Genomic DNA, 24,534 nt, shown 5'->3' on the forward strand with positions numbered 1-24,534 from the left:
CACACCCTTCACTCTGACTGAAGGCATGTCCCTCGATCTGCCTCCACAAAACGCCAGCCGCGTGTGACGTCATCCCCAGCTCCGCTCAGTGTCGCTCTGACTCTGCTGAGAAACGCACGCTGAAGGAATACTCCAGAAGAAATCTCTAAAACAGATGTTTGTATGTTCCTGCAGCCCTCCCTGACCCTCCCAGACTGAAGGAATACTCTTCAAGAGAGACTCTGTGTAGTTGTGTTCGTGTCTTCTCCTGTGAAGGTAGGTTTCTTATATTTCAGCATGCGCATTTTCATTGATGTTAGTGGTCAAATGTGTGTTTTTTAAAGTCCCGTTGGACCGTGAAGTGTTGTGCTTCAGGATGTATGTTGCAGGCCACAGGAAAACATAGAGGTAGAGAAGCAAATACGGGGAAAAGTACAAATTAATTGTCCCTTCAAGTAAAACGTGTTTATTTACTAAATATGAGTAGAACAATATCCCAAAACACATGTTTGTTGAAGGTATTTAGTGTGTAGCAGAGGAGTCAACCCTCTTTAAATGTTGCACACATTGAATCATCAAATGGGATTAATAGTCCTAATAAACGCTACCTCACATGGGAAAGTGGACATTTTGGGGACAGATGGCCGACACAAAGAGGGAGTGACTTCCCTTTGAGTTATTACAAGTATTTGTATACAATTAGAGAGATATATGTGTTATATGAGGTTCCAGAAGATATTAATCCTCCAAACTGATTTCCTGCATAAGCAGTCGGGGGATTTAAATGAATAAAGCGTGTTGCTTTTTATTTATGAACCGTTCTTTATTCTAAATGTAAGGTTTCACAGTATTCTACGAGTGTGTTTAGTTGTTTAAAGGCCTGTAGCGACGTATAGTTACTGGCTCTAAATGCTGTGGTCATAAATACATGATATATAAATAAATACATGAAATAATGTTTTAGTAACAATCGCCCTTTATGTGCTGTTTACTCCCTTTAAACAGCATGATGACAGACCAGGAATCTTTCTCACAATAAAACTCGTCATCATAATTTTTATTCCATGCAGAAAAAGAGCGACAAAGATATTTTGCTTGTTGCTGCATTTCTTATTTCCAGTCTTCATTTCCACTGTCACGCATGTTGCAGACATGCATTGCTCAACGTTCAGTTTGCTGAGGAGAGCGTCTGCATAGTGACTCTGCTCTTCCACATTCATGCCTCTCGTCTAAACTCGGTGAAACTTGCTCAACGTGCATAAAAAGGCTGCAGGAAGGAAGCAAGCCGTGGAGCGCAGGAGGAAGCAAAAGGACTCATCTTTAACCCCGACCTCCAGAAAGGCAGACCGGCCTTTTCAAAATAAAAACACGGCTTTGCAGACAAACTTGTTTACGTGGTTTTTGATCGAGGTCAAAGGTCACATTCAAGTTCCTCTTCTCAGGTACCAACGCTCCTCAGAGGCCCCGGGGATCCGAGCAGCGATGGACCTGAACTGCTTCATGTGTCTGCTGGTCCTGTGCGCCCTCCTGAAGGTAGCTGCTGCTCTGCGCTGTGCTTCACCTGAAATAGGATGTTTTTAGATGAATGTGTTACCGTCACGAGCCGGTCAAATGATGATGATCATCATTGTTTTTGTAGTTTCTGTGTTTCATATACTTTTGCAATGCATTTGTGACATTAGAGCAATCCTTTCCCGGTAAGAAGTCTCCTGTTCTTCCAATATTTATCAATTTAACTAAAGTTGTTTGCTTCTAAAAAAGAAGCAGCACTTGTTATTTCTCTTTATTTGATTGACAGAACACTTAAATCTTCCTTAACGGGGCCGTCTAGTGATTTAATATTGCGCCTCCATAAAGTTGATGGATGTGCGAGAGACGGATGAAAAGAAGAAGCAGAGGCTGAGATGTACAACTGTTAGGTCCTGATATGGTCAAATGTAATCCTACACTACCCACAATGCAACATGAGAGCAATTCTAGCTCCCCGGAGCCTCTTAGAGACATTATACTCTTCAATAATGATATTTCTCATGTGTTTCATCAACTGAAGTTCTCGGTTTGTGAGCGCTTTGTTCCCAGTCGCACTCTGGTTTTTCTATATTTGTGTATCGGTGTGTGTTTTTTCTGAATGTGGATCCTCCCTCTGAAGCTGCGCGTGGTGGCGAGCCATGAAGACCAGTACCAGGAGCATCTCAACCATCGGGGCGAGTACAAGTCCACGCGGAACGAAATCGCCACGGCCCAGTACGAATGCTTCCAGAGGATCCTGAAAGAGTCGCAGCGCAAAACGAAAGCGATCGGTGAGAGGGCCGCCGCTCCGAAAACATCCCGCGATGTCACGATGATGTCATGACGTGTAACCTCCCACCGTGTGTCTGCAGGGCCGGTGTGCAACGCCACGTGGGACGGGTGGCTGTGCTGGGAGGAGACGGAGGCCGGACACACGGAGCAGAGCTGCCCGGACTACTTTAAAGATTTTGATCCTCACGGTACCTAGCTACGTTAGCTTAGCACAAAAGCTGGAGCTCGGTATGCAGTCAACTCATTTCTTTGGTTCCTGAAACAGAAAATGTGAACTTGTGTCCGCAGCGATGGCGTCCAAAGTGTGCTCCGAGACCGGCGAGTGGGGGCGCCACCCCGAGAGCAACCGGACGTGGACGAACTTCACCAACTGCCAAGCCAACACGATGCATCATGGGAAAGTAAGTGGAAAAGACACTAGATATACGTGAAGCGCCTTCAACTGTGGAGTTGTACTCATTTTGTTCTCCTGCAGGCGGCCATGACTCACTTCTACTTGGTCATGATCGGTCACGGCCTGTCGCTGGTGTCGCTGCTCATCTCATTGTGGATATTCTTCCACTTTAAGTAAGTGTGGCAGCTTCCTGTCGTGTTAAAGTGATGCACATGGAAAAGTTTCTGAAATGGCTCCTCTTGCCCTCAGGAGCTTGAGCTGTCAGAGGATAACGCTCCACAAAAACCTCTTCCTCTCCTTCGTGCTGAACTCCATCATCACCGTCGTCTGGCTCACCACCGTGGTGAAGAAAGAGGGACACACGTACAACGACTCTGTGAGTGATCGGACTCGACGGCTGGAACGCCTCTCTGCATGTTTCAGCGTCGGTAAAGTCTCGTTGCTCTCCTCCAGGCCAGCTGCAAGCTGCTCATGTTCATCCACCTGTACCTGTTGAGCTGCAACTACTTCTGGATGCTTTGTGAGGGCATCTACCTGCACACGCTGATCGTGGTGGCGGTGTTTGCAGAAAAGCAGCATCTCATGTGGTATTATCTGCTGGGCTGGGGTAAGAACGGACGTAGTCCACTCGCTGGCACTGAGACGTCGCCACAGTTCTCACCGGTTTTCTTTTTGCAGGTTTCCCGTTGGTGCCGGCGGTGCTACATTCGATAGCGCGTCACTGCTACTACAACGACAAGTGAGTCTCCTGGAGCTCAACGTGTGTGTGTCTGTCTGTGTGTGTGTGTGTGTGTGTGTGTGTGTGTGTCTGCACGCTGAATAATACGATGATCCGATTCATGCGTTCACAGATGTTGGGTCAGCTCGGATACGTCCTTGCTGTACATCATCCACGGACCCATCTGCGCCGCTTTGGTGGTAAGCAGCGAGCCCCGAGTGGAGAGAGATGAACACAAACAGACATCATGTACTTTGATACAAAATACTGGAAAATATAACAAAATACAATAAATCTTCCTATAGCTATGTTCAACTAAAACCTTAACTTACTAAACACTGGCTGTGCAGCAGCCGAGACAGCGTGCTAGCATCATTAGCATGTTAGTCGATTACTAGCTTGATATTCTAACCATCAACATGTATCCAATAAACTGTGAAGCCAGACATACATTATACATCAAGCTAGTTCAAGATAGATCAGAGACCTGAAGACTGACCTCCTGAGCTGTGTTTTCATTCGTGGAGAAAGTATTTTGAGTATTTTAAATGCAAAACGACTCCACTCTTAAGTATTTTGTCTCAAATTAAGTTAGATATTTTTCAGCCTTTAAAATACAAATGACAAAATACTCAAAAGTAATTGAGATGCGCATTTCAAAAACAGGTGATAGCAACACTGCCCGTCTCTGCTCGTGGGGAATCCAGATGTCCTCGCTGCTTGCGTCGTGTCCTGTGTTAAAACGTACTTGTCGATGCCTTCTTGGCTTCCAGGTGAATCTTTTCTTCCTGCTGAACATCGTGCGCGTTCTCATCACCAAGCTGCGGGTGACGCACCAGGCCGAGTCCAGCCTGTACATGAGGGCCGTGAGAGCCACGCTCATCCTCATCCCCTTGCTCGGCATCCAGTTCGTCCTGTTCTCCTACAAGCCCCAGAACCAATGGGCCTTTGAGATCTACCTGTACATCATGGAAATCCTCATCCACTACCAGGTGCGTGCACACAGAGGAAAGTCCCCAGTGCGCCGATAGGAACAGACTGTGAAGTGGGAATATCCTCACTCGATTTGTGGTTTAAAATTACAAATATTTGACGAATAAGAGCATGAACATGTGGCACAGAAAGCAGCTGTTGGAGCTTAGGGGATTTCCCATCGTGTGTATTTTCTCAAGAGGCTTTCTTTCCTCATGCAGGGTCTCTTGGTTTCTACTATATTCTGCTTCTTCAACGGGGAGGTGAGTAACGGATGCAGTCCAAAGCCCTTTTTCCTCTTCTGTGAATGCATTAAAGATGGCGTTCGGTTGCTTCCACGTCTCCGTCGTCCACGCGTCCTCTCTGCGTCTCCTCCTGCAGGTCCAGAGCGTCCTGCGGAGACACTGGAACCAGCAGCGGATGCAGTTCGCCGGCACGTTCGCCAACGCCGACTTCTTCCGCTCGGCCTCCTACGTGGCGTCGTCGCTCACGGAAGTGCACCGCTGCTACAGCATCGAGAGCCACACCGAGCACATGAACGGCAAGAGCTACTCGGACATCTTCAGGTCGGACAGCCCGTTCGTGTGAAGGCTCACGGCCTCTCTGACTTTCCCCCCAAGATGCTGTGGAGAGCGATGTCTTCTGGGAGTTTTACCGGCGAGTACAGACACTTCACTTTCACACAAACTCACATATCTTTTGACTGCTTCTCACGAGTATTACCGCGACACAGAAGGAGCTTGAGAGCCGAAGACGCGGCTTGTGCATCATTATTAATATCCCACATATGGATGGAAAGGACACAACGGAGAAGACGTTGTGAGTCCACACGAGGAATAAAAGCTTTTTGCGTCTCGTGGAATAAACTTGAAGAGCCCTCGAGAACCAGAAGACGTTCTCGGGTTGTTTTCTGGGCATTTTGCTTTCTTCTTAACTGATTTCTCCAGAATGCTGTGGAGACGATGGTGAGATGATCACAGTGGAAATACGACTGCAAAGAGCATGTTTCTGTGCGTGTGTTTGTGCATCTTTCAGGGCACAAAATAAGAAGCCTTTAGTGTACTTTGCCTATCTATCCAGTCCGCTAACACATCATTGTATATAACTTTTTATGAATACACAAACTGCAGCCGGTTCGTTAAATCTGTCTGAAGATGTTAGTGGAAATAAGCTCAGCAGGAACTGACTGGTGTTGATTCTCAGATCAGAAGTTTGAAGAGATAAAAGAGAAGAGCTGCTGGTTTCAGCCTTCACAAACATGGATGTATTCATTATTAATGAAACAAGACAAATGAAACCCCTCTTGTGCCTTAAAATATGATTCTACAGCCAAGAGGTGGTTAGCTTAGCTTAGCATAAAGACTGGGAATAAGGGGAAACTGCTAGCATGTTAGCTGGACAACTCTCTGCAAGCGAGATCTTTCAAAATGTCAAACTATTCCTTTAATGCGCAGCACTGAAAACTTGCTAAAATGCTTCTAACTATTTCTTTCTCTGTTAGAATCACAGAATATTTCCGATATTCATAATACTGTTTGTGTACTATAATAATTTACGTAAACATATGACTTCTCCAGAGATTTCAGAGCAGAAGAAAAGATTTATTTTTTTAGTCAGCCTGAATCTCTTTTTTTTGTCAATAAAAGCTTGTTTACACTGAAATAAAAATGTTGTAAATAAAGTCAAGCAGTTTTCAACTGAGATTCAGGGGAAAGTACTTACTGTGTTTCTGCTTCTTTCCCTAATGTCTCTTCTATTGTTCTCCTCCGAGACGGAAAGAAAAGAAAGAAAGAAAATATGTTTTTTTCCGCCCCACATATTTAATTAAGGGTGGAATTTCCTCGTCTGACTTGAAAACGCTTCCCTGTGAAATGAATATTGTTTGCAGACAAAGCAGGGCGTGCTGTCTGTTCCTCCTCCAAAAGAAAATGTATGTATGGGACGAGGTGTAATTAGGAAGTCCCAAAGGAAAAGGGCTGTATCTATTATTCCAATGCTAACGTGCCGCTAACGTGCCGCTTCTACTCCACCCGTCTGCAAACGCACGAGCATGAGAAGCGCGTGTTCATCGATGCACGAGCTGCACGAGCTGCGGACCTCGACCCGTGAAGGATTGTGCCGGGTTGTCTTGACCGCTGAACATCTGACGCGACGTTTAACATCCTGTTGCACCAACACGAGAGAGACGGCATCCTGTGTGGCTTCTGACGGCACAGGCTTCCTTTAAGTTTTACCTATCGGAGCATCGATCCCACCTCGCTCCATTCACCTCACTGGAGACCAGTGGATGTATCACAGGCTTCCTGTTTCTAAGAATACCTCGCCGGCTCTGGCGTGCTGGTAGCAAACACTTCCTCGGCCTCATGACTAACACTTGTTTACCGCCTTCAACTTCCAAACGCTTCGACTGAAGCTTGAAGCATTTAGCCAGTGTTTCTGAATCGTCCAGTGTGAGGCATTCTGGGTATTCATCAGGGACATGCCTGAATGCAGACAGTACACGGCAGTGTGCTCTCTCCCGCACGGTGGCACAGCTGTAACTCTGCTCCACGTTTAGCTTTAATTTGACTGATGCACTCTTCTGGAGTAAATTACTCTGAATGAGAAACAGACCAGAGACGTACTTCAAGCACTGGGACAGAGAGAAAGGTCGAGGTGGAGCGGGACCATGGAAGTCTACAGGAAAAAGTGAGACATCAAGTGGATTTTTCCTTCCCTAAAGAGGGACATTTTTCCATTTAGTGTATCCTCGGAAAAAACCCTTTGATTCACAAGAAATGACGTGCTAGCTTCCCACGCAATGGCGACGTTGGTATGTTAGGAATGCAAAGAGCAGAAAAAGGTAGAGCAAAACCACAACAGAGGATCTTTGAGGCTTTCTGGGAAGTGCAGCTTCACAAACTGATCAGAAACACCAGCTGGAAACAAGCGGCGGGATGACCCCGACTTGAAACAATTAGCCACTGCTGTTTCCAATAACTCTTCTTTTGAAACCCGCGGCGTATGCAGAGTAACGCGCACACACACACGCACACGCACACACACACGGACACACCACACACACATCTGGCTCGTATAGCGTGATCTGACCTCTTGTGCACGCCAGGGATGTCTCACCCTTGAGAACAATGGAATGAGTTCTTGGCGGCGCTGGAGGGCGTGGGGGGCGTGCGGCGCTCCGGCGTGAGCGATGTGGCCCGGCTGCAGGGATGTGACCCGCGTCTGGGTGCGGCCTGCATGAAGCCTGCCTGCTTTCAGGCCGCTGCCACCGCGGGGTCAGGATCATCCCAGCAGCTCACCGCCGAGCGAAGCCGGCGCTCGCTGGTCTGGTCGCGGCGCCGCTTTTGGTATTTTCTGGACGGGGCGTCGTGATGGAGAGCGCCGTGGGCCTCGAAACGTGTCGTGACCTTTGACCTCAGCTGCATCGAAATGGATGAAAGCTTTGCCTGATAGAGAAGTCAGAGTTTTTTTAAATGTCCGATCTCAGCATGAGCACACAATGGTACCGATGTAAACGCTTTAATAAACAGTACTTTAAAGCGCTGATGCATTGTGGTCTGATGAGCTCTGGTGTTTCCATGGAGCCTCGTATGAGAGCTGAACCCGGGTGAGGACCAATGAAACGGACCCAGAGGCGGGACTGAAGGTCAACGATGCGGGCGTGAAGGTGACCTTCCTGATGGGTGCGACACTGAAGGGTACAATGATGCTTATTTGCTTTGCGAGCGATTTTTGTTTTCGTTTCCATTTCTCATTTTCTCTCGCAGCAGAACATGAGAGCAGACGTCCCGCCCTTCAAGCGTCAGACGTTTGGAATCAAATCGCTCGCCAAACATCTCCAACAATCAAGCGTATCGCAGTTTTTTGAAGAGCCCGATTCCTCCGGCCCGGGGCGGCGGGCCAGAGTCCACTTGTAGCGAGGCGCGTCGCCGCTCTTCGTCTTCGGCATCGAGCTGCCAACAGGAACTCCCTCACTCCTCTCCCAGTTTCCTGCCATTGTTCCTCCCCCCCTCTCCCCCCCCCCCCCCCCCCCCACCTCCTCCTCCACCTCCCCTCCCCCTCTTCCCTCCTGCCACCGGGCACACGCTCCGCCCAGGATTTGGGAAAAGGTGGGATGTTAAAGCGGCCCATTTCCCTTTCGATCGGCTTTGACCTCAGCTGGTGTGTGTGTGTGTGTGTGTGTGTGTGTGTGTGTGTGTGTGAATAGAGAGGCAGCAACTGTAAAAGCGTTTAAAGCGAGAATTTAGTGTGTGAATTTTCACTCTATTTCTCTTTTTGATGTCATCATGTGGCACAAACCATAAAATTCACATTAAAATCAAAGCACGCGTGTGTTCAACTCCCCAGAGGCCCACAGGGAAGCAAACTTACTTTTCAAAGAAAAGGAACGTTTTTCAAAGGTTTACGTGTCTTTTGTCCCGTTTAAAACCAAGCTAACGTACTATATCGGAGATATTTTATACCCCTGAGCTTTAAATTAACTTCACTCAATCAAAGGCAAACGCACAAAGGCTTAAAATACAGACCTATGTTATATAGTAAATAAAATATAGCAAATATAGTTACGATATGAAAGTACAACCTATTTTGCAAAATATAAATATTTCTTTTCCTTTTATGTGCACTATCATAAACCAATATACTAGTAACACATATATCAACTTATTTTCCATGTTCACAATGGTTTTCTGTACAATATACCTTTTACAATTATTCAAATAGGCCTTGTGGTTGAGGAGATAATCCTAATTTAGTAGGAGTATATTATCCATTTATCGGATTTCCAGAAAACAGGCTTGATGCCAAAAGATTAAGGAATAAAAAGCAAAATGGCACGGTGGGACTAACCTCCCAGTAAACCTGTGATAGACGCTGACATGTCTTCTCTGTCCCAGTATCACCAGCAGACTCCATCACTGTGACGGACCTGACGTTGTGGTGCCGCTGGAGGATCATTCAGGTCGACAGTTTGCTCTCTTCTCAGGATGCTTTCCCACCGTTTTCTTGCTCTGAGAGCTGTGCAGGGGCGTCGTGAGGTGGGGTCGGAGGGTGCACAGGAAGGAAAAGGTGTAGCTGGGAAATCTCACGGAGGCTCCTTCGGCGAACAAGAGACACCCCATTCGGGATCTGGGCGTCGCTGCCAAGTCATCTCAGGGTCGCAGACTCCAGCGGTCCGCGGCCTGTTTTTTTCTTCACAGAATTTTGATGCAGAAATACTTTGAAGTGTACGTGCGAGCGAGAGGATGAGATGAAAGAGAGGGAGAGAGGACGATGAGGCTCATGTATACAATAATAACGCCGGCGACCCGCCTGACCTTTCATTGTGCTCCAAATACCTGAACGACGAGAAGAAACTGCAATTAAGTCAACACTTAAATACAACACATACATCAAACTTGAGGTAATGCATGAGGATGTGCAGTCTGTATGGAGAGCAATGAAAGGGATATGAAAGAATACCTAATAATAAATATAACACAAGAGTGTGGTTTCTCTTTCTCTGTTATGTTGCAGTCTTGGATTCTGTGGTGCATCTTTTGCTTTTATTCTTTATTGAACATGTTATTGAATTAATTTTAAATGCATTTGACTTCCAGGAAGAAGAAAAATAGAAGAACTATACCTGCTCTGCTCAAATTTTCCATGCTCGAAAATAGCAGCCCGGCTAAAAATGACCACCTGACAGATGTGAAGAGGCCGGGCTGCAGGAAGCGGAGAGAGTGTCACGTCTTTCAGCGGCGCAGAGGAGAGAGGTCGACCCAGAAACATGTGCTGCCTGAACTTTGACTCTTTTTCTTCCTGTCAGGACGCCTTCTCCCTCGCTCCCTCGCTCTCTTTTGATCATACACCCACATGCATGCAGCCTTCAGGCCGCCAGTGTTACCTTTTAGTCACTATTCACCTATTTAGGGTTTAGGTTTACGTTGTAAAAGATGAAGTAGTTGTATGAGTTCTTATACTTGTGTTATGTTTTCAAAAGAATCACTTTTCTAACATATGTTGATCATAACTATGAACATCCAGAATGATCTAATTAAGATTTCCGACATGTTGGAAAGAAAGAACAGGCTTGTTTTAAGGGCTTTGTGTGTCTGTGGTAGCGGTCGCCCCCTTTGAGAAACACAGCAACAGCCACATTAAAAGCAACGCTGTTATCTGTTGAGCTAACACGTCAACACTTAGCTTGCATCATTATGATTTTTTTTTTGTTGATTTTTGTTTTTCATACTTTCTTTTGTGGCGGGAATGGGCTTTCATAGGTTGCAGAAATGTAGCGACGTGAAATGAAGTTAAACACCGATGTGGTTGTGGAGATAATTAAGGAAATGCAGGGGGCATGGAGAAACGTAAATAAGTGGGTGCAGCATGAGTCCATGTCTGTTTTGTATTTGCATACATGTGTATTGGTTTACAACCACCAGAGCTCTGCTGGTTTCCATCTCATGAAGGAACTTTTCCACGTCCGGTGGTTAAATCTGATCGTGAGGCTGTGTAGGAGTCTTTGTCTCCCTCTGGTGGTGAGGTGGTGCCACTTCTGAGCTCATGCAAACTCGTTTCCTCGAGAGGGGGATTGATTTATTCAACTTTCTAGGCTTTGGTCATTCCAGATAAAGACATTTATTCCACATCCAACAACAAACAAATAATTTGCAATTTACAGTCATATGTTGCATTTACAGTTGGGGTTTTTAAAAGCAGATAAAGGTTTTCTGTTGAAAGAGTAAATGAGTTCCTGCACAGAACTTAATAATTTAGGTTTAAGCATGATCTCAATCTTTTTATCTCATTAAAAGTCATTGCTATATTAACTCTTGCCCTTTCCAGGCTTGGACGTGCAATTACTGGAGTAAAAAAAGCCAAATAAAAAGGTTTGATTTCTTTTATTTGCTACAACAGTTCTAATGTAATCTGCATCTCTTTCAGCTTTAATATTATTGGCTTTTTTCCAGTTTGTGCAACTTTACAATCCCTCCAAACTCTTCTTACGTTTCATGTTAGCACCTCAGACTTTATTGTTTCCACCCACATGCATTTCCCCGTAGATACATTTATTGACAAGGTGAATAAATTACGTCAGCGTCCTGCCGGTCACGCAGCAAGCACGCTGTACTTCAACAGCTTTGAGGGAAACGCAGCCACGTGAGGAAGAACCTAACCTCCATCGTCTTGTACGCTCACAGAAAGACGAGTCCGTATACTCTAATTTACCGGTCATGATGTCGCTTCTGTAAAAAAGGGCTGTTTCTGTCCATCTTGTGTTGTTTTTTATGAGAAGCACACGGGGCCGATGTCCAGGCCGAACTCCTGATCCGGTTTCCCGACGTCCATGGGAGCCACGTCCACCACGGGCAGCCGGGCGGACGTCTGAGTCCTGAACTCGATCACCGTCGTGCCCCACTGGCCGTTTGATTTCTGAGGGACGAGAAGAAAGACGTACGGATCAGCAGAAGCTTCTCCCTGTCGCTATGGTGGTCTCTAGTTTATTCTGGGTCTATTCTGGAAACCTATTTTTCGTCCCTTCACTCGAAAATGTCCCACCAAACTAAAAGGGTGCATCTCTGCAGCCACGAGGGTGGTTTGAATAATGTGGTGTGATAATAAAAAGTACACATATGAGATGTTGAGTTGTGTAGATATCAGTCTATATGTTACTGGTGAAGAGGAAATGAAGATGTTTCAGGTCCGCCATTCAACATGTGAACATCCAGTAAAGCAGAACAAAGTCACAGAGGGTTTAGTACAGAGGTCTTCAACATTGCATTGGATTTTCTCTGATACCAAACCATATATGTCACTTGTATATTACTGATGGTGTTCAATACATCCAAATACAGCCGTTTTGGGCTTTTTTTGATGACTCACCGTGCAGCCGTCCTCCATGACGGTGTACCTGAGGCGCACGTTCCCTTGCGCTCTCAGCTCCTGGCCGTTGGAGCCTTTGAGGACCAGAGCTTTCTTCAGGTTGGTGTTCCTCTCGTCTTTGTACGCCACGCTGTTCCTGCAGTGGTACGTGATGTTCTGGTGCGACTCTCTGGACAAGAGCTGCAGCAGCTTCATCTGAACCGCCACCACGTTGGGCCGCTCCTCGCTGTTTCCATAGTGGAACTGAAATTGGATGACAGCGTGACGTGAGTACTGGATTCTCTGCCAAACGCATCATGTTAGGAATGAAAGATTTCAAAGCCCTGAAATGCATATTTTTAAAAATATATTTCTTACTTTGGTTCCACCGTTCATGTCGGCTTCGAACCAGACGGGTTTGTTGGCGCTGGGACTGGACTTGGTCCACCAGGCTTTGCGGGGAATGTTGGCCGGGTTGGCGGAGATGCAGGTTTCACCATTTTCCATATTACAGAAGACCTTGATGGCATCTTTTGTGCTTCCTTGATTTGGATCAATCCAGTACTCACCTGCATCGAACGTTACATTCATAAGTTAGATTGCGTTTGTGGTGCTGGTCTAAACATGGGGAGCAGACAACGGGACCCTCACCGCTCTTCTTCTGGGGGTAGCACTGCTTGATGTCCTGGCAGGTTTTCCCAGGGTTCAGCTGGCTGCCATCAGGACTGCGGAGGTTTTGCAGATGTCCGCTGAGGGTCTTCAGCGAGGCGTGGACTCCGGTGTCTGCGCGCAGGACGGCCGCCTCCTTATTGGGGAGGGCTTCGTCTTGGTTGATCTCCGGGAGCGGAGGAGGGTCGGCGGCCACGTCGTCCTCGAGGAACTCCACGGCTTCTGGCCCGGGGGCGTTCCCGTCGTAATCGTAAGAGGGAGCGTAGAGGTCCTCCAGACCCATGGAGGGAGGTCCAGGGGGGCCCGGAGCGCCGGTCGGTCCTGCATCACCAGGTGGACCCTGACCAGGAAGATGACAAAGATGATTTGGCGTTCTGGCGGTCATTGCAGTCAATGAACTTGTCTCATAAGCGGATTGTACAGTGGACGCCATCTTGTGTCACCTGTGCTCCGATTTCACCGCCGGATCCTCTGCTTCCTGGAGCGCCCATCGGTCCGGGATGACCGATGTTTCCTTCCTTTCCTGGAGGGCCCGCCACTCCTGGAGGACCCTGTACGGCGCAGGAGTGGGTCATTTACACTTTTTAATGAGACGGAGCTTCACATGTGCATTGGTGCTGGTATACACTCACCCTCGGCCCTGCTGGTCCAACAATACCTGTCGCCCCGGCGTCGCCTGTGGCGCCCTGAAACCAAGAAGAATGCCGTCTCATCGTCTGTGCTCTGTGTTCCAGTACCAGCTCACAGTAGTATGAGAAGAACCCAAAGAACTGCAAGTATTTTAAACACTTTGCTTACAGTCGTTCCTGGCAAACCGTGGAGCCCGGTGAAACCTCGGTGTCCTTTCTGTCCCCTCTCTCCTGTTTCTCCGGCGGCTCCTTTCTCTCCCTGTGGTCCTTGAGGGCCCTAAAGTTAGACGCAGCATGAGAAAACAGTGTTTTACTCTTCAAGTTATAAGTTCATTTGTTGGGGTATCAACAATGTCAAACGCTCTCATGTCCCGCTCACCACTTTCCCCCGTACTCCGGTTGCTCCTTGGGGTCCAGCGGATCCCACGGGACCCTGAACGCAACACAAACAATCAATGAACAGAGCTGTTGATGTGTGATTGACAGGTGGAGCCTATTGTTATTCGTCAAACTCACGTTCTCGCCTCTTTGTCCCGGACCTCCAGTCATACCCACAGAACCCTCAGTTCCTGGAGAACCTGCAGCACCAGCCAGACCTTCTGGACCCGCACTGCCCCTGTCTCCCTGGAAGCACACACACATGCTGGCTGTTACTACACACAGCCTGGTGCATGGTGCATTAGGTAGCATGAGGTAGCATGAGGTAGCATGAGGTAGCATGAGGTAGCATGAGCACATCCTGTCCACTCTTACCCTGGCTCCTATGAGACCGTCCTTCCCAGGAGGCCCGTCCGCTCCATTGATCCCCTGAGAAAACACAGATATGACCCGATAACGTACACGAGAGTGACTTGAAAGCCGAGAAACGACTCTCTGACCTGCAGGGACACGTTCCTCTGCCATACGGCGGTTCATGTTTTCAAAAGATAAGGTGCAGTGATTTTCAGGTAAAAAAAACACACACAGCGGACGACTCGACAAACCTCAGGTCCGGCGTCTCCTCTCGGCCCTTTGGCCCCCGATAAACCGACTCCACCGGCGGGCCCCGTGCCTCCCTGAACTCCAGACGCTCCGGCTTTCCCAGGTGGACCCTGAGGAATCAATCAATCAATCAATCAACCAACCAACCAAAGACACCGTCTGTCTTTGTGCGGTCAAAACCAAGAGTGGCGAGTACTCACAGCGGGACCCGGCAGACCCGGTAGGCCCGCCTCTCCTCTCAGTCCAGGCTGCCCCACGATGCCTCGCTGTCCTGCGGCGCCGTTAGGTCCAGTCGGCCCGTCCGGGCCCTGGCAGAGCAACACAAGAGCCGACACGCCTCAGTATGTGTGTGTGTATGTGTAGATCGTCACTTAAAGGTTGATTTTCTTACCCCGGTACCGTCCTCTCCAGAGTCTCCCTTCTCTCCGGGGCTGCCCGGCGCTCCTGAAGCTCCTCTGTCTCCTTGACGTCCCGGAGCGCCGTTCTCCCCGATGATCCCGGCAGATCCCGACTTTCCTGGAGCTCCTATTGGCCCGTCTGCCCCAACAGCACCCTGACACACACACACACACACACACACACACACACACACACACACACACACACACACACACACACACACACACACACACACACACACAATATGCCCTCAGTCCATGGTTCAGGTAAAACAAGTGTGACTTAATGAATCCACATTTTATAACCAGTTAACTCACATTAGAGCCAACAGGGCCGACTCCTCCAGGCAGCCCGGGGAAACCAGTAGAGCCCTGTGGGAAGAGCACAGTCCCAGTAAGATCATAAAGAAAGCTCAAGTTAGAAACAAAGACATGAAAGATGAAGCCGGACTCACCGTTGCCCCCTGGGTTCCTCTGCCACCCTTCAATCCTGTCACTCCAACAGGCCCCTAGACACACACACACACACACACACACACACACACACACACACACACACACACACACACACACACACACACACACACACACACACACACATACACGCACATGAGTAGCATGTAGACAAGTGGTTGGGCTATTTCTTTTCCCAGTTTAAAGCTCAATGGTTTTACCTGTCCTCCTGATTTCCCAGCCATCCCCTGTGGTCCAGGAGCTCCTCCCTCTCCGTTCAGACCTGCCCCACCGGCGTCACCTTTGACCCCAGGTTGACCATCAGGACCCTTTGACGGAAACAGGAAATGAAAATCAAGTATTTTCATTGGTTTATCCGTCTGTATATCTCGGACACGACCGCCTGCCACTTACAGCGGGTCCAGGGAAGCCAACGGCACCAGTAGGACCAGTTTCACCAGTAGAACCCTGTTAACACCGTCACGCAGAGACACTCTTCATCAACAAGGAATGGAAGTACGGTCATTCAAAGTTTGATGTCGGTTGTAAAATAAAAAGTGGTACTGACAGTGATTCCTCTCGTTCCACGGCGTCCTGCAGGTCCTGGCGGGCCGGTCTCACCCTGAAATGAAGTCACTTCATCAGTAATTTTATTGATTTGAGTTCTTAAATAGCTCTGGCCTGTTGTTTGGCACCAAGAGAATCATAATTATTTCCCCTTTGCCTCGTTTAGAGCTTTCTTTATTCCGCGTCTATTCTTTTTCTGTCAAATATTGTCCATTTTGGCTAATCTTTGGCTAACGACACGACCATTGCCAGGTTCAACACATTAATCGTGTGCTTTTGAGCTCACCTTCTCTCCATTGGGTCCACTAGAACCAGCAGGTCCCACAGAACCAGGAAGCCCCTTTTGATCCAATAAGAGTGTGTATTAGAACATCACATCAGTAAACTCAAGCGTAAGCTTGTCGGCCACGGATGGGTTTGTCGACTCACCCGTGCACCGTCGGCGCCGGCGTTCCCCTCCTGTCCGCTCGCTCCAGCAGAGCCCTGCAACAAGAGATCAGTCCCTCAGGTTCTTCCTCCACTGGGGGTCGTGTTGGATGGTGTCTCTAACATTTGACTTACTGCGTCTCCCTTCGGGCCTGAAGGTCCGGATATGCCTCTCTCTCCGGCCATCCCCTGGAGTCCTGGACCTCCCCCCTCTCCGACAGCCCCCTTTGGACCGACGCTACCCTGAAGAGGACCAAACACATCTCAGGTGTGCAGCTCATCGCCAACAGGCTGTGCAAGCAGCAAAATTCTGCGTGTGTCGGCGTCTTTAAGGTCACGATACCTTGGCTCCATCTGGTCCTGGTCCACCTGGACCTCCTTTGGCTCCCTGCAGCCCATTAGACCCGATTCCCCCTCTCTCTCCTGGAGGTCCTCTTTCTCCCTGTGAGAACAACCAGAGGGATGAAGTCACGCAACAATTCCTCGTTGCACTAAATCTCTTACTGTGAGAGATCAGTGATGGACTCACCCGGGGTCCAGTTCCTCCACCGACACCAGCTTCTCCAGCAAGACCCTGGGAACCAACGCATAATGAATGCAATATGATAGGAAGGACTTCTGAATCAAAATGTATTAGCTCTCTTTTTCTTGAGTCTTACCTCAACACCTGGTTTTCCTGACTCTCCAGGTGGTCCTGATGATCCTGGCAAGCCCTAATAAACACCAACCATCTTTGATTTAATGCTAATAACAATATTTAAATGCATACTTAATATGCTGAAATAGAGTATTTTTTTCATAATTTTGGGATGCAGTGTACCTGGAAACCATGCAGTCCCTGTGGTCCCTGCTCTCCCCTCGTTCCTGCAACACCCTGAAGAAAAGAAAAAAGGATATAAATCATCTAACCATCATGTTATTAAATCATTAATGATGAGGATGTCTTGACGGTTGGATGCTTACAGCTGGACCAGCTGGACCAGCAGCGCCTTCCTCTCCGTCTTTTCCATTCACGCCCTAGAGGACAGACACAGCCGCTATCAGGATATTACGGATGTATTTATGATGTAGTATGAAGCATAAACACAGTTTAATATATAAACAGTGAAGGTAACTTGCCCTTTGACCTGGAACCCCGGCGCCGCCAGCCTCTCCGATCTTGCCAGCGTCACCCTGAAAATCAGGAGCCACAGAAGTCACTTTCATCTGCTGCTGCGCAAAAATATCTGACGACGTATATTAAATCTACAATATGTACTGACAGCGAAGCCTTTCGGTCCCGGCAGGCCCATCGGTCCCGCTGACCCGCGGCCCCCGTTAGAACCGGCTGGTCCCTGTTTGCCGTCGTCTCCGGCTGAGCCCTGGATCGACCAAAAGAACCGTTAGCACACTTTAGCTAACATTAACACATGTTCGCACACTGTGCTCTCGGTTCTCATTTCACTGTGTTGGTCTGCATGTGTATTGTACCATTGGTCCTTGCTTCCCCTCGGATCCCTGGGCCCCAAGAAGTCCTGACAGACCCTGTGAAGTCAGACACATGTCTCTGAAGATGCAGCGGTACACCTCTCCATCACTGCAGCCAGCTCAAAGGTTAAACCCCTCAAGATGTTCTCCCAATGTGAGGTTGCTCTGTCGACACTCATAATAAATGATCTGTCTGTCGTACCCGAGCTCCTGTTAGACCGGACTCTCCATTACGTCCTAGATCTCCAGGTAAACCTTTGGTGCCGGTCGACCCCGACAGTCCTCTTTCCCCCATGGCTCCCTGTTTGGTTCAGAAGCACAGAAACACACGTCATGGTCTGGAATAATGAGAACAAACAAGTTATTAAATGGTGTTGCTTTACCTTTTGTCCTGGTAAACCGTCTCCACCTGGGAAACCTCTGTTTCCTGGAGCTCCCTGCAACGAAAGAGTTTCCAGATACATTTCGGCCCTGAGATCATGAAACATCCTCTGCTTAAATGTGTGAATGTTTTCTTAAACATGAAGTAGAAGTCGACTGACTGTCTCTCCTTGAGCTCCTGGAGGCCCGATGGATCCGGCGTCACCTCGGGGTCCACGTTTGCCGTCGTCTCCCATCGGGCCCAATGGGCCTGGAACGCCGTGGTCGCCCTAAACCAGCAATCAATAATCAGCCAATCAATCATCGGACTCAGTCCTCCAAAATAACGTTGAAGATAAACGTGTCTCAGCTTACTCTTTCCCCCTTGAATCCAGCTTCTCCTTTGAATCCAAACAGTCCAGCTTCGCCCTGTAGAGGAGGATCAGACAAGCTGGAGGTCAGGACATGAGCCACGACATCAGAAACAAAATGGAGGCGGAGGAAGACTTTGGAGATTCATCAAAGACACTTGGATGCAACTGGGGCTTGTACCAATTGGCCTTTTGGTCCTGCTGTTCCTGTGGTTCCCTGAGGGCCGGGGGGGCCGGGTTGCCCCAACAGCCCTGTTGGACCCTGGACACCTGCGAGACCCTAAGGAGCAGTGGATTAGCGTTAAAGACAGATTAACAGACGAAGATGTGCTCTATAACTCATGGTGTTGCATACTTACTCCAGAGCCGCGGCCACCCGGAGCTCCGTCAGGTCCTAAAGCACCCTGTTAAACACAATGAACTCATACTCACTCACCTGACGCCAAATACAGTCCAACAACGTGTGCGCACTTTAAAAATGAAACGCCAACAATGAACTTGTAACACACCTGCTGTCCCGACGGCCCGGCGGGTCCCACGTGACCGCCGTCCCCTCTGGGGCCCTGCTGGCCCGCACTTCCTCGGACCCCCGTTGGTCCTGCTTCACCCTGCGCACCAGGACACAAGTTCCAGATGGAGAGTTAGCTTCAGCTTTAAAGTTTTATTCCCAAAGAGTGTCAACGTGATGTTCAGCGTGTGCGTTGAGCATAACGGTCACGGTAGTGGTTCGGCCACAATATGCAATTTGCTAAATAACAGCTGAATCACAAATGATTCACGTTAAAGAAAACTTCTAGAAAGATGACGCGCCAGAAGAGCGTCTGACCTTCATTCCTGCGTTACCGGGAAATCCTTGAACTCCGGGGATTCCTATCGGACCCTGTAGCGAGAAATCATTATTTTTGTTTACAATGTGCATTATGTAGTGAAATAATGAAAAAAAACAGTGAAGCATAGAAGTATTGTGAAGCAGTATTTCAACACCGGGAGGTTCATTTTCTTGCAGAGAGTTGTCAAAAACCTTCTTTCTTAAAATATCAGACTATTGCTCTGAACGTTAATACAGTTAGTAGATGTAATTCCTCACCAGAGGACCGGGTTTGCCAACATGGCCGTTTTCACCACGTTTTCCCTAAAAGAGAAAGAAAATCATTCAACCCTCCATTTGACAGTTTTTGCTCTTTTCCTAAACGGATAAAGATGTTTCGTGTCCCTCACCAGAGGACCGGTGGCTCCGGCTCGGCCTCGTTCTCCCTGCATGCCCGCTGGTCCCTGAAAACAAAACGCTGGCTCAGCATCTGTGTGACTGACAGCTGTGTGAGACGCTGTGTGATATGTTCTCTGCATGTGTTGCCTACCGGTGGGCCTGCAGCACCCATCGCACCCGGAGTACCGGATTTACCCTGCAAGACACAAGGCAGGGTTGTTTGATTCGGCCCTGTATGACACGCAATGCATCCTGGTACATGTAGGCACGGGGGGAGTTGCTTTAATGGATTCACCATCAACATTGATTGAGCTTCCACATAGCAGCTGCTGAAATGTCCACTTTGAGAACATTAGACGAGGAATTCGTACCTTAGTTCCTAGCGCTCCGGACTCTCCTTTTGGCCCAAAAAGACCGGCAATTCCCTGTTGCAGAGATTTAAATTAACATTAATGTATTAAGTCTTTGATGTTTCTCACATTAAAGCATGAAAAACAAGCATGGAAAGTGAGGCTTGGTGGAGGTTTTGATGATCTGACCTTGGGACCTTTCAGTCCTGGATGACCAGGAAGTCCTGGGAATCCTCTTGCTCCCTGAATTGAAAGAAATAATCAACACACTCTTTGCAAAGACACAGGTCTCAGTCTTTAGGTCATAATCAGCGTGGATCGCTTGTATGTTTGGTTATACTATGATTATGATGTGTTGTGTGGATGATGGAGGACTGGGAGACTTACCACAGATCCTGGAAATCCTGGTTCTCCGGGAGCACCTGCAGCTCCAGCTTCCCCCTGAGCAGGAAAAGTGAAGTGATGAATAACACTAACAGCATATTCTGCATTTTCACGAGAATGCATGTATGTTCCACTCACATCAAGTCCGGTTTTCCCAGGAGGCCCGTCTGGTCCTCGGTGACCCGGCTCCCCCTGTGAACAAGCACAAGGACTCAGGACCACTGCCGGCTCAGAGGCCAGTTTAGATTTTCTCCTGATGGACACTCGACGTGAAGATGAGCATCAGATGTAAAATATAATATGAAGAGGCAGAAATGTTCCTACCATCGGTCCTGTGTCTCCAGCCTCTCCCGGATATCCCTGAGCCCCTGATGGACCCTAAACCGAGGGGATGAAGACAGTAACATATGATAAAAGGAAGTGTATTGTGTTCATAGATCAAGTCTTATGACAACAGGGAAATTTAAATCTTTGCTTGGAGGATGAGAACGTACTTGTTGTCCGGGCGTCCCTGAAGGTCCTCGTGGTCCTGGTTCACCCTGAAATACACACATTGCACACACTGAGTTAAATTGAACATCATCTCCAAAATACTTTGGAATACTTCACTCACCCTCGTTCCCGACACCATCCCGGCCACGCTGGACTTCTCCCCGAAACCTGCCGCCATCTGTGACACCAGGTTGCCCTTTTAGGGACGAAGAGGATTCAAGAGAAGTGTTCAGCAAAGGAATGTTCACAAAAAAAATCTATGAAGCTTCGAGGCAAACTCACCCCAGGGTGGCTCGGGGGGCCTGGGGGTCCCGGCTCTCCTGGATTTCCTGGCACACCGGGCTCTCCGTCAAATCCTTGAGGGCCCGTCAATCCCTGGAGGGTTAAATAATGAAACATCGTTCAGTAGAGACAAATCGTTCCCCTTTAAGAAAGGCGTATTACATGATATTTAAATTAGAGCTTGCATGATGAGCAGATTAGCTTGTAGCTTTATAGCATTTAAAGTATTGATCCGGACTGACCCGCCTGCCTTTGAAGCCTCTCTTTCCAGTGTTTCCAGGAGCTCCATGACGCCCCTGCATCAGAAACACAAGCATGAGATACGATAGATGTATGATAGATATGCGTAGAGATGCAAGTCATCATAAAGTCATCTTTGCACATTTATTTATTAAGTGTTTAAGCGTTTCCAATCATAAGCACTCCGATGACCCTCTGGTGCCCTCTCGTGTTAAACTCAGTGAAAATAGATTATTATAAAGGAGTTTGTTCAATAACAATACATTCTAATTCATTTCTGTAACTTTATATCTTATACATATTGTCAGTTAAAAATAAAAACAATAGAGTGAGCAAAATAAAACCTCACCGAGGGTCCGGAAGGTCCAGGGAGCCCCACAACCTGAGTAACAAGAACGCGTTTGTAACGAAACTACATTTAAATTTAAATTTATTAGAAGCTGAAATATGTACATGTAAAGATGTATTGCATGTAAAGACATAATTGTGAGATTACTTACTTGTGGGATATCACCTGGTTCACCTTTCTGTCCCTATGAATTAAACGTATTAAAAACTACAACAATACAGTTGATATTTGCTTTTAAATATTAATACATGTCAGAATGAACCATGACTTACCTTGAAGCTCATCATTTCTTGGGAAAAACACATAAAGAAACATGTTTATTCATGAACTTTGTCTGCATAAGGTATAGTCTTCCAGGCCTAAATGATGTTTGTATTTTAATAGATTTCTATGGCATTTAGCATGAAAGATCAAATTCCTCTCAAAGGCATGCACTTTAACATTCCTGCACACCTTTACACTTTAATTACATATTTGAATGTATTCTTATGTTTATTTTCATATTCTATGGTATATTTTCTCAATCTTCTGCACCGTGGACTCTGATTGGCTCACCTGTCGTGCGGCTGGCGCTGGCGAAGCTGTCGCACACGGGGCAGCACTCGCCCTGGCGCGTGACCGCCTTCTCGCAGCCGTGGAGCAGCTCGCACTGCACCTCGTCGCAGACGGCGACGCCGTTGTCACAGACGCACACGCGACAGGGCTCCGGTTTCCAGATGTGGTCGTGCTGGTGGACCTCCCCGTCCACCGTGCAGCTTTCCTTTTTCTTCTCATCTGCAGCTGGAACGGAGAGACGGATGTTTTAAACGAAGCACACACTGGACACCCGACAACCTGAGGAGGTGATGAACAGCTTCACCTGCTGTGGGGTCTGAACTGAGGGCCGAGGATGGACCTGCAGTCAAGCACACGGGGCAACACTCGCCCTTGGGGGTCACAGATTTCTCACAGTCGCCGAGGTCCTCGCAAACCACGTCCTCACACACGGCGGCCCCCGTAACGCACACACACACCCGACACGGCTCCGGGGACCACATGTCATTGTGGGCGTAGACTTGTCCATTTTCTGTGCAGGTGTCTTTATGAAAACAGAGAACACGGAGACATTTAATTAGAACCTGGAAGAAGTTTTGAATGTCAACATTTTATGCTTTTTGTTTGCATTCTTGCCACGAGTTATGAGAAGATTGACACCATGTTCATGACTAGTTAGAGTAGTGTGCATGTTTTAATCTAACTATTGGCAAGAAAAGCATGAAAACAAACCAATAACATACTCTAACATGCTGATCTTCATGCTAGCTTTTCTGAAAGGGTAGAAGTCATTACTGTTACGTTCCTCATGCAAACACACACCATCATCAAAGGGAAACTTTGAACACAATATTGTAGAATTGAAAATAAATCGTATTGGTCGTGTGCACAGAATGGAGCCTGAAAAAGAGACAGCACCAGCAGTCCTGACTGATGGAGGTGAGCCAAAAACTGCATCTGCGTTAGCTGTGTGTGTGTGTGTGTGTGTGTGTGAGTGTGTGTGTGTGTGTGTGTGTGTGTGTGTGTGTGTGTGTGTGTGTGTGTGTTTAAAACTTCAATATGCATGCTATTTATAATGGTCAGTCTCCAGAAGATAAGCATCCGTCAAGAAAAGACTTTTTAATTACTTTTCTTATTTCTGTCACCAGAAGAACAATAATTCTAAATAAAAACTCTCCTTAAAATGTCTGTTAGTGCAGCTGAACACACAGATTATCCAACAAGGTGCTATTGTTATATTTATGTTATATTTATTGTTTGATTTAATACAATAAAACATCTCTAAATACCATAATGGAACTGCAGTTCCCCTTCTGGCCACTAGGCTGCACCCATTACTAAGCAATGCTCTCCAAAGCAGAGAGAAGAAGACTTAACGTTCCCTGAAAGCCTCATAATTATGATCTGTAATGTTAAAGGGAGATTCCACAGATTGTAGCATCAGAGGCAGTTTGGCACACGAGCCGCTGCACTCTAATGTCTGATGTTTCTCATGTCTGGAGGCTGAAGGTTCAACGCTGGAATGTAGAATGAAAGGATGTCACAGAGTTGCATTGTGGGAAACGCTTGCTGCTTTCAATGGGATCTTCTATTATCTGACCTTCCAGGTCACCAAACTGTGTTAAATGTCATTAATGTATGATATTAATATTAAACAACATGAACCAATGCCTCCGTGTAGCCAGAGCTGGTTTGTGCTCGCCTCTAGAACTCAAAAGAGAAAATACTTTAAAAACAAACTTTAAACATAGATTATCACAGGTTGTCAAAAGTAGGGTGGAGAAAGCAGAACGAGTCGATGTATTTTAGGTCGAGTTATCGCTTGCAGAAAACCAAAAATGTAGTTCCAAACTATGTATTGCTGTAAGAATTATATGACAGCCGCTTTCAGGCAAATTGCCACTGAGCTGCCCTTGAGCAAGGCACTGTGACTAGACTGTGGTGGGACCGACAGCTCCGGGCTGTGAATGTGTCTGTGAATGTGTCTGTGCTGCTGTGTAATCATTCTAATGTCTCCACCTGTGGACAAGATGAAGCATATAGTTTTGCACATTATGGTTCATAAACCGTCTGCATGTCGTGTCATCACGAGGGAAAGGAGTCACATGTGTTTAAAGTCCTTTCATAAATTACATTATAGCGAGAAAAGCAGCACAACATGTGACTTTT

At 47.4% G+C, this 24,534-nt stretch overlaps 2 protein-coding genes across 3 annotated transcripts; one reads left to right on the plus strand and one right to left on the minus strand.

Moving 5' to 3' along the window:
* Positions 1-110: 110 nt before the first annotated feature.
* On the plus strand, positions 111-5,901 carry calcrlb (calcitonin receptor-like b). The gene is made up of 13 exons (XM_068590839.1): positions 111-255; positions 1,422-1,512; positions 2,129-2,279; positions 2,361-2,468; positions 2,569-2,681; positions 2,756-2,847; positions 2,924-3,050; positions 3,128-3,281; positions 3,353-3,413; positions 3,526-3,592; positions 4,166-4,384; positions 4,586-4,627; positions 4,746-5,901. Exons 2-13 carry the CDS (start codon positions 1,462-1,464, stop codon positions 4,950-4,952), a joined length of 1,392 nt encoding a protein of 463 aa, XP_068446940.1. The 5' UTR covers positions 111-255; positions 1,422-1,461; the 3' UTR covers positions 4,953-5,901.
* A 5,092-nt stretch (positions 5,902-10,993) lies between these two features.
* LOC137794143 (collagen alpha-2(V) chain-like) lies at positions 10,994-22,937 on the minus strand. Of its 2 annotated transcripts, none has more exons than XM_068590779.1 (54): positions 22,691-22,937; positions 22,387-22,605; positions 22,104-22,120; positions 21,983-22,015; positions 21,832-21,864; positions 21,485-21,538; positions 21,243-21,335; positions 21,082-21,156; positions 20,963-21,007; positions 20,793-20,846; positions 20,607-20,660; positions 20,472-20,525; positions 20,274-20,327; positions 20,106-20,159; positions 19,886-19,930; positions 19,746-19,799; positions 19,615-19,659; positions 19,354-19,407; positions 19,037-19,135; positions 18,887-18,931; positions 18,709-18,807; positions 18,532-18,585; positions 18,339-18,446; positions 18,180-18,233; positions 17,999-18,097; positions 17,800-17,853; positions 17,592-17,690; positions 17,449-17,502; positions 17,293-17,346; positions 17,150-17,203; positions 16,989-17,042; positions 16,859-16,903; positions 16,673-16,771; positions 16,465-16,572; positions 16,333-16,386; positions 16,190-16,243; positions 15,905-15,958; positions 15,751-15,804; positions 15,558-15,665; positions 15,339-15,392; positions 15,202-15,255; positions 14,877-15,038; positions 14,686-14,793; positions 14,488-14,595; positions 14,258-14,311; positions 14,021-14,128; positions 13,884-13,937; positions 13,674-13,781; positions 13,508-13,561; positions 13,319-13,426; positions 12,858-13,215; positions 12,585-12,775; positions 12,228-12,470; positions 10,994-11,777 (listed from the first exon to the last, which is right to left on the minus strand). In XM_068590779.1, the coding sequence occupies exons 1-54, from the start codon at positions 22,866-22,868 to the stop codon at positions 11,631-11,633; spliced, it is 4,629 nt and encodes a 1,542-aa protein (XP_068446880.1). In that variant the 5' UTR covers positions 22,869-22,937; the 3' UTR covers positions 10,994-11,630. The 2 variants fall into 2 exon arrangements, with proteins under 2 accessions (XP_068446880.1, XP_068446879.1); XM_068590778.1 differs by having other exon boundaries at positions 22,387-22,611.
* Between the last annotated feature and the right edge of the window lie 1,597 nt (positions 22,938-24,534).

The sequence above is a fragment of the Clinocottus analis genome, unplaced genomic scaffold (assembly GCF_023055335.1).
Source record: "Clinocottus analis isolate CAN_PGR_092001 unplaced genomic scaffold, fCliAna1.0.p SCAF_24, whole genome shotgun sequence".
NCBI classification, from domain to species: Eukaryota; Metazoa; Chordata; class Actinopteri; order Perciformes; family Cottidae; genus Clinocottus; species Clinocottus analis.